The sequence below is a fragment of the Suncus etruscus genome, chromosome 4 (assembly GCF_024139225.1).
Source record: "Suncus etruscus isolate mSunEtr1 chromosome 4, mSunEtr1.pri.cur, whole genome shotgun sequence".
Lineage (NCBI taxonomy): Eukaryota > Metazoa > Chordata > Mammalia > Eulipotyphla > Soricidae > Suncus > Suncus etruscus.
This window is the reverse complement of record NC_064851.1, coordinates 24,284,864-24,302,213: the sequence shown is the minus strand read 5'-3', so window position 1 is coordinate 24,302,213 and position 17,350 is coordinate 24,284,864. Positions and strand designations below refer to the sequence as shown.

The 17,350-nt window shown below is 35.2% G+C and overlaps 1 protein-coding gene across 1 annotated transcript in view; it reads left to right on the top strand.

Annotated features, from left to right (window-relative positions):
- Window positions 1-16,309, top strand: part of PTGER3 (prostaglandin E receptor 3) — an 80,247-nt gene extending 63,938 nt beyond the window's left edge. Inside the window, exon 3 of the mRNA XM_049772058.1 lies at window positions 16,160-16,309. Within this exon, the coding sequence (XP_049628015.1) occupies window positions 16,160-16,255 (96 nt within the window). The 3' untranslated portion in view covers window positions 16,256-16,309. The remainder of the gene's footprint in view (window positions 1-16,159) is intronic.
- Window positions 16,310-17,350: the final 1,041 nt, after the last annotated feature.

Sequence of the window (17,350 nt, the reverse complement as noted above, 5' to 3'; positions counted from 1 at the left end):
TCAGGTGGCCACATTTTTCCTTCTGAATGAAGGAGCTCATTAGATTTTTAGACTTTAATGTCATGAGTCCTGGTTCTCCTTTTGCCTGATTTATGGCTTTTTACTTGACTGTTACTGGCTGCAGCTTCAACCTCCCCGTCCCTATTCTATCAACACCATGAGTTATTTTTGTCTCCTATCCTCAAAAGTGCAGGTATGTGGGTTGATCAGGTACCCGCCAGTAATGAATCAATGTTAGCTGCATTAAATATTTAGTTGGTTTCTGGTTGTGAAATAAGAAGTTATATTCTTGGTGTGGTCTGGTGGACCATGTTTTTCTGTACATGAGTTATTTTATGTCAGAGAATCTATAAGGATCTTCCTTGAAGATTGTAGTTATATCTTTAGAACAAAAGAAGCTTACAAATAGTTTATTATATTAGTTTGTATTTGAAAGTAACCACCTAATTTAATTTTTTTGATGGGGTGGGGGAACACCCAGTAGTACTTTGAAGTTACTCCTGGTTCTTCATTCTGGCAGGCTTAGGAGATCATCTGGGATGCTGAAGATTAAATTGGGGTCGGCTGCATGCAAGGCAAGTGCCCTGCCTATAGTACTCTCACTCTGGCCCCATAATCACTTACTTTTTAAACTACTATTATAAATAAATTTCAGGAGCTGGAGTGGTAACACAGTGGTAAGGTGTTTGCCTTGCACGTAGCCAACCTGGGATGGACTTGGGTTTGCTCTCCAGCATCCAGTATGGTCCCCAGAGCCTGCCAAGAGTGATTTCTGAGTGCAGAGCCAGGAATAACCTATGAGTGCCCTTGGGTGTAGCCCCAAAACAAACAAACAAAAATTCCATATTTCACATGACCAAATTATGACTGACAGGACTTTACTCATTTTTTCCTTACTCTCATCTCAGAGGAATGGGAATAAATTTAGAATTAGGTCTTTGCATAACCACTTAATGTATGTAAATCATATAAATAATAAATGCTATTAATTATAGACAAATTATAATATTTATATTGGTGATAGAGAAAGCATAGAACATTTTTAGATATATTTATATGATCAATGAGTGCTAAATTAATTGACCTTCTTTTCTCATTTGGTTATTTTCTTGATATACAAAATAAGCCTTGACTAGTACACAATCATAATCAGCAGTGTCACAGTGATCCTTGTTTAATTTGATTGTTTTTGGATGGATGTTGGTAGTTACTATGCAAAGAACATAGAATAGCGAACCAGTTTACTTCCTAAATATGTGTTTTTGCCTAAGAGAGTGACCTTACTTGCTGTTTCAAGGATTAAGAAATCCTCCAGAGTATTGAAGTGCACAAAAATCAATCAAATCAGCATGACTTGGAGAATGAGCATTGATTTATCATGAAATTCATTACTTAGTGCAATTACCATGCGTATGAGCATCTTCGATCTTACTTTATCCTTCTTAACTACTTGGTAATATACTATGATTGTGAATTGTATTTTATTTATTTAAAAAATTTTACTTAAAGCATTGTAATTTACAAAATTATTCACACTTGAGGTTTAGACTTACAAGGTTTCAGCACCATTTTCACTACCAGTATCCAATGTGCCCAGAGCCTCAACCTGCCATTGTAAGAGACTGTTTTTAAAATGGTTTTGTTGTTAAGAGTTTGGGTCTCATGATTTTATTACTGTTGTCTCTGTAGTTGACTCTGAGCTTGGATATTTTATTCTCTCCTTCTTAACCCCACAATGTACCTGAATCTTCTTTTTCCTTATTCCCCATTATTTCACATTTGTCTTTCTCCTCCTCCACTCAATGCCATTCCTTCTCTCACTACACGATGGGGCCAAGAAGTTCTTGACAACCACCATCTAAATCATTGCATTCCTTTATACAGTTATTCTAAATACCACATCTAAGTAACATCATCCTGTATTTATTCTTCTTCTGACTTACTTCATATCTTCTGTTCCATGTGATTTTGATTTTCATCTAAGGCACAGGTCCTGTGATTTGTCTTGGGTATAAAAGAGGCCGGAGCAATTGCACACGGCCAACATGGGACGGACCCTAGTTCAAATCCCTGCATCCCAGATGGTTCCCAGAGTTTACCAGGAATGACTACTGAGTGCAGGGCCAGGGGTAAACCCTGACCGTAGCCGGGCATGATACCCCACACACACAAAATAAGAAAAAAAATTTGGTATAATGTTGTACTGACAATTCTACTAATAATGTTCAGTTACATATGGTTATGTCACAGGATAGTACTTAGAATTATTAATAGATTTAATTTGTTTTTAGGCATTAGTGCCTCTCTTGTTTGTAATTAGGATGGTGGTTTTCTTTTGTTTGTTTGTTTGTTTGATTTTGGAGCCATACCCGGTGGTGCTCAGGGATTACTCCCGGCGCTGAGCTCAGAAATCACTCCTGGCAGGCATAGGAGACTAAATGGGATGCAGGAGTTTGAACCTGGATCAAGGCAAATGTCTTACCTGCTGTACTATTGCTCTGGTCCCAGGATTGTCTTCTTTTGTTAGTCATTTTGGCACTGTTTCAGTTTCCTTCACAGTCATCTTTATAATGTATTAATCTAAAAAACAAAAAACTAAGAGTCTTCCCAAAGTGGTACAACCCTGGAAGGTATTGGATGATACAGGGTAACAATAATAGTACTTGATGAAATTGGGGTCCACTTACGTAAGGTATATTTCCGATACATAGGGAATATTTTTTGAAAAGAGGTAGCAGACAAGAAAATTTGGGGAATATCCTCTCTAAATAATCTCTCTACTATTGGAACTAAGAGGACACTCAGATCCATCACAGCCTGTTCTCCACCATTTTCCTCTAAAGTATTCATACATATCTGCCAGCCCTCTCGGTGAAGCTGTGTCTATTCCTTGTTTGAATTTGAGGTTTCTATTCTTTCATTACTCTCCTGTGTCTAGGTGTAAAGCTGGAGCAACTCTGGTTGAAAAGTGGTGGAAAAATGAGGGCAGTGTCACCTGTTCATGTCAGATATGCTCCCCTCCTCTTACCAGGATAAAATCATCTGTCTTAAAGGTCCCCTTCAAAATTGTATTATAGATACAAGACAATAATTAGAAACACTTAAAATTTTTAAAGAATAGTATCATTTTACTAAATTTTATTTTCCTGCTCTTTTGAACTTCACAATTTCATTATATATCACCTTTGAATATATACCTGCTTAAAAATACTTCTTTTTTAAACGGTAAGTTTTAAATTTTTATTACACCATTACTCTTTAATTAATAGAGAATACTTTTGAATAGTTAATATAATTTTATTTTAAATATTATGTTATCATGTAAATCAACTGTTACCTTAAATTATGAAATAGCTAAATCATACATATGCTGTATATCATAGCAATATTTTTTCATTTTTCATTCCTCAAACCACAGATACTTGTGGATTTGAGCCAGTTTATATTCTGCATAACCATAGTGCCTAACATCCAGAATCTTTTAAGAACTATGATTTGATTTTAGTTCTAGGGATAGTTCTGGTTCTGAGAGTCAGAGAACTCCAGTTGTGAAACAAACTAAATTCACTGACAATGAGCATCAAAAAATTGTACAGGAGAGAGTTAATCTCCAGTGTACTGTTGATAACAATTAATTGGTCTTTCTTTTGCATGATTTACCTTTGCAGAGACAAGGAGTACATAAAAGATAAAGCAGGATGTGAATTTTACCAGGTGTACTTGGTTTTCAAGTATAAGGGAAAAACCTCCCTTGGGCATATGCAGTACATCACAAAATTAGCTCTACAATGCTAGTTTTACAGCAGATATTAGGCTCAAGTCTTTGAAATTAAAGAGTATTTTCAATACAACCTCAAATTTCAAAAAATTTGAGTCTTAACAAACAGATTATTATTTCACTCACTCAGCAACTGTTTATTGGGTCTATTCTTTATACCAATTATTAGAATATATGGTATAGAACAAAGGGCAAGATACATATATAAATCTTGCTTTTCAATCTATATCCAGTTATTTTCAATTATAGCTACATGAAATTCTTTGACTTTACAATCACATAAAATAATTCAAGTACATTCTAAGTAACACAAAAGATAAAGCACTTTCTGAATCTTCTCATGGATTAATTCTCTTTCAGAGCCATTCACAAATGGACACCATAATTAGTTCAGCTCTATTCACATGTTTGTCATATTGATCATATTATATTTGATTTAGGGTACTCTCTGAGTTCTGGGACTGTAAATCTCAAGATCTACTCTAACACTTAATGCTCCCAATTTATCCCATTTTACACAAAACACACACACACACACACACACACACACACGCACGCACATAGGAAGCAATGAGAAAAGCAGTGTTTACATCTCAGGAATATTATCTTGTCTACATGAAGGCAGCCTTTTAGAGTGGTCTGGAGAGTACATGTCTCTATCTTAACTCTTCTCTTCCTAGCTCGCTGACTTCCACTTAACAAAATGCAAAAGATACATTAAACAATTTTTTCAAGCAACAGCAACAACAAAATTGAACTTCCCCAAATGAATTACACTGCTACCTCTGTTTTTGCTGAATTGCTTGCAAGGAGAGGCAATAATAAGACTCTCCAGAACATGGGTCATCAACATGGTCAACATCAGAAAATTAAGAAAAGGTTTCTAATAGAAATAGTTGGAAACATTTAGGACACAGGGAACAGTATGAAAAGTATCCTCAAGTTTCCAAAAGACACATATTTCAAAGAGGAGCAGAAAGGAGCAAATGTAATGAATTGTGAAAAGTAGATAGGATCCCTGTATGCCATGAAATAGATTTTGATTTCAAGGGTAACAGGAAAATAACAAGCAATTATATGCAGCATCTCTGGATGCATATTTATCTGTAATGAGATGTCATGTCACTTCTTCATAGATCTGTCACATTTGAATGTAATAAATAGGTTTTCTTTAACATATGACCTATGACTTTAGAATATACCAGACACTAAATAAGTAGGAGTCATGCATATACTGGTTTTTATCTCAACCAAATGTTGGATATGAGAAAATGCTGCCTGAAATTCTGACCCTGCTGCTAACATCTTGATTTTCTCAGGTGTCAGGAGGAGGACTACTACAATGAGTCAACGAATGATAGTCCCACAATGGGAGGTAGAATGTCCAATTGTGATAATTGTAATATTCAAACTGTAAATGTAATTCAAATATTGTAAATATATCTGGCAGAATAATTTCAGAGGGCAAAGTCATCCTAAGACACTGACATTTAAGTATCAAATTGCACAAGCCATTTTCTGGGTCCTAGGTCTTGTTTTCTATTCATTTGATATTCATATATTAAAGAATAGTGTGTACATTTTAAGCTGCACAAAATACAGATTAATGTGGTATGTTGTGATACCCAGGTAATCACAGGAAGATGAGATTTGAATTTTTTATTTGAATTTCTTTTTTAGTTTGGGAGCAAAACCTAGTGATTATTTAGAGATTAGACATAGTTTTGCACTCAAGGGTCACTCCTGGTAGGGCTTGGAGGACCATATGGGCTGCTGTGGATTAAATCTGGGTCAGTCACAACAAACAAGGCAAGCTTCTTACCCATAGTCTTTTTTCTCTAGTCCCTAAACTTATTCTTGAAAGAAATTAAAACTGTTTATATGCTGAAAAAAGTAGGAGACATCAGTGGGGACAGTGTAGAGGGTGAATAAGAGACAAATTGACTGATAGACATGGAGACAGCTACTAAAGAAGATATGATGCCTCCAATGCAGGGCCATTTCTTTAGTTATTTAATTCCTTTGGGAGATGATAAATGCAATGTGTCCCTAGTTACCTCAAGCAAGGAGGTGTTTATTATAGCAGAACATTACAGCTTAGAATACATAAGTTGAAGGATATGTAAGAACCTAGGTAAGAAGGGTAAGTAAGAATTAATAATTAGGATTAATAATTTCTAAATAGTCTTTCACCATTGTTAGACACATAGCCATTGTTTCTCCTCTAATTTTTATACATTTTCATAATTTTTACTTGTTAGAGTATCTGCTTCCTCAAAATTCTGATCTTGCTGCTACATATTCATTTTCTCAACTTTTCCAAATTTATTTTTTCTATAGAGGAAATTGCTTTCATATTAACTCATTAGTTTTTGATCAGAGGTGATCTATACTATAAATTTGCATACTTTGTCCAATTTGGTATGTTTGGGATGTACAGACTCAGTATAAATTTGGTGTCATATTGACTTATCAGCATGGTTGTACAGAGGAATTTCTCTTACATGGGCCTATAGATGGTGCCTGGTTACTGAATGACATATCCAATTTAACTGGTAATAATGTATATGTACTGAGAGCTTACCTTGTGTTAGTTTGTCAAGTTTTATATTTCCCATATACTATAACTTAATTCTACCCACAGTTAATAGATAATTACTACCATTGTCTCTACTTAGCTGAGAATAAAACTTGAAACTCGGGGCCGAAGAGATAGCACTGCTGTAGCGAGTTTGCCTTGCACGCAGCTGATCTAGGATGGACGGTAGTTTGAATCCTGGCATCCTGGCATCCCATATGGTCCCCTGTGCCTGCCAGGAGCAAATTCTGAGTGCAGAGTCAGGAGTAACCTTTGAGTGCTGCCAGATGTGACCCAAAAAAAAAAAAACCAAAAAACAAACAACAAAAATTAAAACTCAACAAGTTTAAATAATATGATCCAGGTCACATATCAAATAACTAGTGGGCCCATGATTATACCAAATGCATAATTGAATCTCTTTTCTTCTATGGCTAACTATGAGATTTTTTGATGACTTATAATAGTAGAAATTAGAGATACAGAAGTAACTTAGAGGACCAAAGGAGTTACAATGGGTCATGATAAAGGAAAATGTAGAAAACAAGGAGCAGAAACAAGATGCAGTATTATAAGAGAAGCATATATTTTCCAGAAACATTAAAAAATACAAGAAGGAAAATATACCTTGGGTTTGGTGATAAGTGAGAATAGGGATTTTAAGACAAACTATCAAGTTATGAGGTATAACACATACTTTCTTAATGAGAAGTAATTATCAAAAATATTTCAAATTTTTTTATTTAAACACCTTAATTACATACATGATTATGTTTGGGTTTCAGTCATGTAAAGAACACCACCCATCACCAGTGCAACATTCCCATCACCAATGTCCCAAGTCTCCCTTCGCCCCACCCGACCCCCGCCTGTACTCTAGACAGGCTCTCCATTTTCCTCATACATTCTCATTATTAGGACAGTTCAAAATGTAGTTATTTCCCTAACTAAACTCATCACTCTTTGTGGTGAGCTTCCTGAGGTGAGCTGGAACTTCCAGCTCTTTTCTCTTTTGTGTCTGAAAATTATTATTACAAGGGTGTCTTTCATTTTTCTTAAAACCCATAGATGAGTGAGACCATTCTGTGTTTTTCTCTCTCTCTCTGACTTATTTCACTCAGCATAATAGATTCCGTGTACATCCATGTATAGGAAAATTTCATGACTTCATCTCTCCTGACAGCTGCATAATATTCCATTGTGTATATGTACCACAGTTTCTTTAGCCATTCGTCTGTTGAAGGGCATCTTGGTTGTTTCCAGAGTCTTGCTATGGTAAATAGTGCTGCAATGAATATAGGTGTAAGGAAGGGATTTTTGTATTGTATTTTTGTGTTCCTAGGGTATATTCCTAGGAGTGGTATAGCTGGATCGTATGGGAGCTCAATTTCCAGTTTTTGGAGGAATCTCCATTTCGCTTTCCATAAAGGTTGAACTAGACGGCATTCCCACCAGCAGTGGATAAGAGTTCCTTTCTCTCCACATCCCCGCCAACACTGTTTATTCTCATTCTTTGTGATGTGTGCCATTCTCTGGGGTGTGAGGTGGTATCTCATCGTTGTTTTGATTTGCATCTTCCTGATGGTTAGTGATGTGGAACATTTTTTCATGTGTCTTTTGGCCATGTGTATTTCTTCTTTGTCAAAGTGTCTGTTCATTTCTTCTCCCCATTTTTTGATGGGGTTAGATGTTTTTTTCTTGTAAAGTTCTGTCAGTGCCTTGTATATTTTGGAGATTAGCCCCTTATCTGATGGGTATTGGGTGAATAGTTTCTCCCAATCAGTGGGTGGCTCTTGTATCCTGGGCACTATTTCCTTTGAGGTGCAGAAGCTTCTCAGCTTAATATATTCCCATCTGTTAATCTCTGCTTTCACTTGCTTGGAGAGTGCAGTTTCCTCCTTGAAGATGCCTGTAATGTCCTGGAGTGTTTTGCCTATGTGCTGTTCTATATATCTTATGGTTTTGGAGCTGATATCGAGGTCTTTAATCCATTTGGATTTTACCTTCGTACATGATGTTAGCTGGGGGTCTAAGTTCAATTTTTTGCAAGTGGCTATCCAATTGTGCCAACACCACTTGTTGAAGAGGCTTTCCCTGCTCCATTTAGGATTTCCTGCTCCTTTATCAAAAATTAGGTGGTTGTATGTCTGGGGAACATTTTCTGAGTATTCAAGCCTATTCCACTGATCTGAGGACCTATCCTTATTCCAATACCATGCTGTTTTGATAACTGTTGCTTTGTAGTACAGTTTAAAGTTGGGGAAAGTAATTCCTCCCATATTCTTTTTCCCAATGATTGCTTTAGCTATTCGAGGGTGTTTATTGTTCCAAATGAATTTCAAAAGTGTCTGATCCACTTCTTTGAAGAATGTCATGGGTATCTTTAGAGGGATGGCATTAAATCTGTATAATGCCTTGGGGAGTATTGCCATTTTGATGATGTTAATCCTGCTAATCTATGAGCAGGGTATGAGTTTCCATTTCCGTGTGTCCTCTCTTATTTCTTGGAGCAGAGTTTTATAGTTTTCTTTGTATAGGTCCTTCACATATTTAGTCAAGTTGATTCCAAGATATTTGAGTTTGTGTGGCACTATTGTGAATGGGGTTGTTTTCTAAACCAGACAGAGACGCTACCAAAAAAGAAAATTACAGACCAATATCACTGATGAATGCAGATGCAAAAATATTTCAAATTTTATAGCAATTTAAACTTAAAGAGGTGAAATAAAGGGGGGAGTGAAATACTTGAAAGTATAAGAAGGAATAGTGGTTTCTTCTTAAATAATGCCAAGAAATAAAGTGCCTACTGTGTGTATTCCCAACATTTCCCATTTTGCTGAGGTATTGTATCTAGCTTTATCTGTTACATAGGGTAATTAATAATTTCTTTTTTCTTATCAGAAAGTTGTATTTTCACAGTAAAATAACAAATTAGGAGTCTAAAACTTAGTCTCTAAACCTGGTTTCTAGTTTTAGATTAGAGTAGGTTATATAATTTTTCTCAGCTTTATAATTTTGTCATTTATGAAAATGCAATAACTCCCTATTTTAGATTTCTGCAATGTTATTTTGTGTGTTTACTTAAAAACTTTTATCGTCAAAGGTGTGTTTAAAATATAACAAAAGTACTAAAGAGATAGTTTATGGGTTAATATAATTTTTCTTAGCTCTATAATTTGTCATTTATGAAAATGCAGTGATTCCCCTATTTTAGGTTTATGCAACATTAATTTTATGAAAGTGTTTACTTAAAAACTTTTATTGTCAAGGGTGTGCTTAAAAGTATACCAAAAGTACTAGATAGATAGTTTATGGTTTAAGGCTTATAACTGACTCTGGTTCAATATCTGACATCCTGTATGTTCCCCCTTGGCACCACCAGGAGTGATCTTTGAGCACAGAGAGCTTAGAGTAAGCTCTGAGTAGTGTATGGTATGTTCCACATCCCCAAAGAAACTCTAAAAACAATGAAAGTGAGACGAATTTATATATTGGCTCTTGGGTCTAATGATGGTATAGGCATATGCTAACAAATTATGAGATTATAAAAAGTAACTCATATCTTCATTTGTAAGTGGAACACTTGTATTATAGGATGCTCATTACTCATTTTAGCTTTAAATTGTGTGATTTTTCTTACTTCTACAGTTCTTTACCACCATTTTTGTGTCTAGCATTACAAAAGAATTCTCCAGCTTGCAGGGGACTGTAAATTCTAATCTGTTAGATGATCACAACATCCACTATCTTCTACCCTGGAGCATTCTTTACTTAATAATTCAACTTCCCCAATTGATCAAAAATTCTTTCAAGGCAAACATTAAGAAGTACCTGACAAATTTTATTACTGGGTCAGTTCAAACGAATTTGATATCAGAACTTTGCATTTTCAGATTTACTTTTCAACATTTAGTAAGTGTATCTTCCTCAGCATCACATGACTAAATCAAATTTTGTCCATCTTACTGTAGTATTTTGCCCATTTAACTGTATCACATTTGAAAAAATTATTTAATTTTTATTGTGGCCGAAGTGAATCACAATTCTTTCACAGTAATATTTAAGGTACATAGTGACAACGAATCCGGGGGCATTCACACCACCAGTGATGTCTTCCCTCCACCCCTGTTCCCAGCATGCATCCTATATCACCCTCCTTTACCCCCCCCAGAATAATAGTATAACTGGTCCCCACTTATACAGTTTGCTGTGGGTTAGATATAGGTTCTGTGGTCATTGACTTTGGGTTTGATGTTCAGGTCTGACCAGTTTTTATTTCCACATATTGAAAATTTGTTGATTTCAGATTAATGATATTTTATTACCTTCATATAAAAGAAGAGGGACAAACTTAAAAATATTATATGTTAATTGTAGTACAAGTTTTAGAGTTTTACAATACCAGAGATGAGAGTAAATACTAAGTTTTAAAGAGACAAGTTCTACAGTCATGAAGATGGAATTCATTTATTGGTTGTTGAAAATGGGAGGAAGCCTAGAGCATGTATTCTGCAACTAGATAGCCTAAATTTGAATCAGAGCTCTGCTATTTACCCCTAATTACCTATGAGTGAGCTTGCAGAGCATACTTGTTCTTTATGAGACTCAGTTTCCTCTTATGTGAAATGGAGATGATAAAAGTATCAAATTCAGAAAATAAAAAGAATTGACATTTGTAAGATAAAATAAATTATAACGACATGACTTTTTTTTATTGGTTTTGAAGCCACACCTACACGTGTAATCAGTTCTTACTTGCTCTTCATTAAAAGATCATTACTGAAAGGGTCAAAGGACCATATAATTTGCTGGGATTAGAAGCCAGGTTTGTCGAATTCAGAGAAAGTGCCCTGCCCAATGTATCATCTTCCAATTCTTGGCTTTGTTATTTAGGGAGAAGGAATGGCTGTGACAGATACATTGCGTAGGGAAACCATTGGTAAAGCAAGGCAAGAATGAATTGATCTGCCTTTACAACAAAGGGAAGAGTCCAGAAGTCAAGCACAGGTGTTTGTGTGTACTTTATTTCCTAAGATAAGGGAAATCTATGACTATTAAAAGTAGACGGAATAGAGCCAGGAACAGAAAGATAGAAGAGGAAAGGGAGCTTTGGGATCAAATGATCTGTAATATGCACACAGGTTATCAGAAGTGATGAAAGGTAAAGTGGATTTCTTCTGTTCCTCAGGCATCTAGTTAGCCTTTTTTAAGTTATTACAAATCTGACGTCGAAATTCTGATGACAACAGCACAGAATTTCATCCAAATTTTTAGTTTTAGACTTTAGCTGGCTAAGAACAGGAAACAAAAGAGAGAAATTAATAAGTTGATGTGGTGAGCAGCAGGAAATCTACTTACTTGCTTAAGATTAGCTATCGGATCGCCTTGTAATGCAACTTTACATTCTGGAAGTATCCTCAAAGACAATACTCACTGGACAGAGAGAATGACTCAGGATTATTGCATCAGGTACCATCTGCCAGACAATAGATAACCTGTGGTTTACTAACAAGTTATGGTCATAGACAAAAAAGAATATGGGTTAGGTTTAGGTATATATCCAGTCATGTCAATCTTTTTACTATAGTCCAAATAAAATAACTTGATTAAAAATCAAATTGTAAAAGACAAAGCGCATATACACACATACGTACATACTCCCTCACATAGTTATTCTATGTAAACTAGAATCTTTAAATATATTCTACAACATGCTTAATAAAAATAACTGGCTTTGATGAACTCTTTTGGGTCTTATGTCCAATGATCAGACTAATATTTTTGCAAGAAAAGTGGGAATCATACATACTTGACAACTTGTAAAGAACACAGCAAACATAGGTGTTTGACTGAAACAAGGAAATTATGAAGTGTTTTAAGCAGAAATGTCATGAGCAACATAAAAATAATCGCATGACAACAAGAGCTAAAATAGTCAAGAGAACTTCCTTAGTGTTGTTCATCCTACAATGAGAAAAGCACTAGGCTTTGGTGTGAAGTTTGTGTATTTAAGGCATCATTCATTAAATTGATATAAACTAACTTATGATTGGTTATAATTTAATGTTTTTATACTTTACCCAAGATAATTAATTTTCTGTTAAAAGATTGCTTTTTAATATGAATTCAAAGTCCCTCAAACTAAAGTGACACAAGGCATCAGCAATGAGAATGAAGTAGATTGCTTTCCATAGGACACCCTTCCTGTTGCCCAATTTATACATGTGAACAGCCTCTTCCAGCTTCAGCTATACTTGATATGCCAAATAATTGCTTCGTTTTACAAGCCACACAAATAAACCACTTAGAGCCTTTATGTATGCCTGGTATACCTGTATAGATCATCTTCTTTTTTTAGGGCTGGGGTTGGGGCCACACCCCTTGACGCTCAGGGGTTACTCTTAGCTATGTGCTCAGAAATCGCTCCTAGCTTGGGGGACCATATGGAAGGCCAGGGAATCGAACCATGGTCCATCCTAGGTTAGTGCATTCAAGGCAGACACCCTACTGCTTGCGCCACTGCTCCAGCCCTCTATATCTTCTTTATTTCATTGCTAACTGGTCACATGTGACTTTCAGAGAATCACTCACGAATAGAACAAGAAAGTTTTATTCCACCTTGCTACCAATAATCTCAGACTACTATTCCGTAGATGGGATAAATTTGTGGAAGGTTGTACATATTACACTATGTAATATTCAGGGCTTAATCCTAACTCTGTATTCAGGTATCACTACTGGCAGTCCTAAGTGAACCATATGGGGTACTAGGTTTCAAACCCTGTCAGGCAAGCACCCTACCCACACTATCTTATACCAACGGCTCTGAGATAAATTGAAGTGTAATTTATGCTCCAGTTTTTGAATGGTTTAAAATGAATCTTGAAAAATATAAAATTTCACTTCTGCTTTGCTCTGATTTCTTATTTCCTTAGTGGTTTCTCTTGAGAACACAAATTTAATCAGTTCCTTATATAAAATATAGACACATGTTCTTCATCTGTGGTCAGTCAATTATTCAAAAATGTATACTGAGTCACTATGTGTTTTGATCCTAGTTTAGTGGAAAAGAGCATTATGTAGTTAGAACAGAACCAGGAAGTCTCAAAGTATTATTTGGGTATATAAACCTATCATAAACCCATCCATGTCTAAAGTCAAGGGAAGCATACAAGTTGTAAGCACATCACCATACTTGATGGTCCAAAATGCTAAAATATCTGGTTATTTCCTGCTTTTGTTATGTTGACAATTGAAAAAGAAACAAATGGAGAAAATTCTACTTTAGTCAGGTTTATTACAATAAGCCAGCATATGTGAGACTGATAACAAATAAATAGAATATTGAAGATATTCAATATTCAAATATATGAAATATTATAAGCACTGTTATGTGATTAATATAGGATTGAAAGAATAAAATTTTTCTAAAAAATTGAAAGATATGGATAAGTGTTGATGTGGACAGAAGTAAAAAGAGGTGTCTTAAAAATAATGCTATGTCGGGGCCGGGCGGTGGCGCTAAAGGTAAGGTGCCTGCCTTGCCTGCGCTAACCTTGGACGGACCGCGGTTCGATCCCCCGGTGTCCCATATGGTCCCCCAAGCCAGGAGCAACTTCTGAGCACATAGCCAGGAGTAACCCCTGAGCGTTACTGGGTGTGGCCCAAAAACCAAAAAAAAAAAAAAAAAAAAAAAAAATAATGCTATGTCAATTTTACGGGAATTAGTTATAAAAGAAAGTTAGCAGCTCTCCTAAGGAGTGAGTACTTTTAAGATATTAAATAAATATTCACATGAAAAGAAATATAGAATAGACTAGAAGTTTAGATTTGAGTCATTCAATGATTTACCCTAGGTATTTCAGAAATTTATCCTGTAACAACGAAGAACTTTCAAAGATAGTTAGGATTTGATAAGGTTTGCTTAAGAAATAGTATAGTCTTAGCACAAAAACTCCAATCAGACACATTGGAGGTTTTTAATTAATATGTCAAATAAAATGTAATTTCCAAAGCACAATAATTTGTATAAGCTTTATTTAGTTACAGTGGGCTACAAAGTTATTTGTGATTAAATGTTAGACACTAAATATTCCAACATTAATCCCTTAACCCAGGGGTCTCAAACTCGTGGCCCACGGGCCGTTAGCTGCCCTCCGTACAACATTTTGTGGCCCACAGCTGGCCTTCAAATATCGTAGTATTCGCGATTATTCACTTACCGAATAATCGTAATAAAAATCGCATTAGTAAGAAAAAAATCGCATTAAACATTCACATACCCCAGCAGTTCCATTCGGGGTATGCAAATGTTTAATGCGATTTTTTGCTATTTTTTTCTTACTAATGCGATTTTTTATTGCGAATATTCGGTAAGCGAAATCCCTTATGCGGCCCTGCCTCACCCCAACTTTGCCTCCTGTGGCCCCCAGGTAAATTGAGTTTGAGACCCCTGCCTTAACCAATATTCACTTCCCCTATCAGTATCCCCTTCTCGTATTATCAGTATTTCTTTCTCATCCTCCAGCCTGCCTCTATGATAAATAATTTTTGTATAACTTTTGGCACTGCAGTTTAGAGTATTGTTACTCATATGATTGCATGTATAGTACTTTACCACATTTCAGCACTCCTCCCCTCCCAGTTGATCACTTCCCTCCACCATTATCAGAATACAATCATTTTAAGTAAAAAAAATCAATTTCATATAAGTACAAACTGATATGTTAGCCAAGAAGAAAAAAAGGAAGAACCTGAACAGTACTATAAAGTTTAAAGACGAAACATAGTATAAAAGAGAACTATGACAATAATTGACTGATTCTAATGTCAGGGTAAGCCATAGATGTTAAGTGAGATGAATGAAGTTAAAATTCCTAGTGAGAATGACAGATGTGAAACAAGTAGAATATCCACAACAGTAACAATACCAGAGTGGAAAAAAGACAACAGGCAGCCAGCCACATGCCTACCTCTTCACAGATTACTTTGCAATCCCATATTGCTTTAGACCTTCTGCTATTTGACACTGGAGGGGCATATGATTCTCAATTATACCTGATGCCCAAGTTGAACCAACAAATAGTACAACACAAGTATATTTACTTAGTTAAAGCCAGCCTCTAAACAAGAACATAAGTAATATAACAGGTTAAGAAACTTGGTGGGTGTCTAGAAGAGTAACCCATTCTAACTAGTTTGTTTATATTTATTTATTTATTTATTTATTGTTTTTTATTTTGGGAGGAGACCTCCCAAGTGGTTCTCTCAGGCATCCAAGAAACTTCATTGAAGGTTCTCTCCAACCAGGCCAGAAGTTCAATGCCAAAGCTCCAAGGTTACAGGATGAGGCTCAAAACAAAATTGGTATTACAAGTCAAGGCCAGGCAGTACCTATGACCTCAAGCTCACAGTCTGGTCTTTAACAACAAAAAGTCAATGAAAGTTGCTGAATGAGAGAATTAGATTTACTTACACCAATCACTTTCATTCACTAAGTTTGTATTCAACATAGAGCAAGGAAAGTTATAAATGCCCATGATATTAAGAGTCACATGATATATGGTCTTATTCTCAAGGAATATATGGTATGAAATATGGAAATAATTTAGGAAAAGTATGGGATCATAGCAGGGGGAAAAGAAAGATCATCTAAAATATCTTGATTTGCTTGATCTTAGATATGTGTGCTGATATATAGATTTTGATTTGTGTTTACTTTATGATGTTCACAGGAGTGTCATCTGACAAAATAGAGCTATAACCCAAGATTCTGTCCACTGAAACCCTCTGTCTATTCACAGATCAGGCACCACACAAACAACTATGCATCTAGTTCCACCTCCTTACCACACCAGTGCTCCTCGACCCTGATGTGGAGTGAATATTTGGAAAGGTGAGAAATAGAAGCTGCTTGGATGACCGCATGACTTTCTTTTATCACTTTATTATGATCTGAGTTCATGTTGAAAATAATTTCAACAACTCAAGATGTAAATTAATCATAGTTACCTGATTAAGGACAAGATTTCTTAGAGGAACTGTCATTTTTACAACTTCACTTAAATTTCTTTCAACTAAGATTTCTTATTTTGGGTTCTAACCTAATATAATTACTGATTAACTCTCATAAAAGACCTTGCATGACAGTTTTTTATATATAGTAAAATCTATCTTTAGGGCTAATTTATTTATTTTATATATTTTTTAATTTTTAATTATTTTTATTTTAGGTACTGTGATTTATAACACAGTTAATTATATTATTTTAAATATACAAATATTCTAATACCACACTCTCCATTGGAACTATTTTAAGGCTAGCTTCCCTTGTTTTAATCATCAGAAGTCAGTGTGGTCTTGCCTTTTCATTGGCTGATATATTATAGCTTAACCTTTTGATGACATCTATTTTGTGAAAATGAATATTTCCATAAGTGAACATCCTAGAAAATAGAACATAGTGTCAAATATGACAGATGGTTGGTCATATTAATTTTGAACATTTTATTCTTTGAACACCTCTTTTCAATATTTCTGGTAATGACAGTAAGTTAATGAAATGAATTCATATTGTTCTGGGAATATTGCATTCTGTGATTTTTTTTGTTTTAAATGAGAAAAGGGAAATTTTCCAATTTTTTTCTAAGATAGCACACTTGAGTTTTCAGATAAGTGGACTTCTCATTTTAGTGAATTGTGAACATGATCATTTTGTTTTATGTCCCTGAATTATATTTGGTCCAATAATTTCTCTTTTCAGTATAAGTTATAAAGGTTGTAGACAATCAATAAGCCCAATTTCCTTGACCATTTATTTTTTCCATTACTGAAATAACCAAAATATGATCAGTTGTGCATCTCAGAGAAAGATATAAATGTAGCTTTGATGGCAATAGAGTATTGATTAAAGGGATAGAATATGATTAAAGGGAAAACGTAAACTGATTCTGTAATAGAGTTTAAAATTTTTAAAGGCCAATAAGATACAGGCA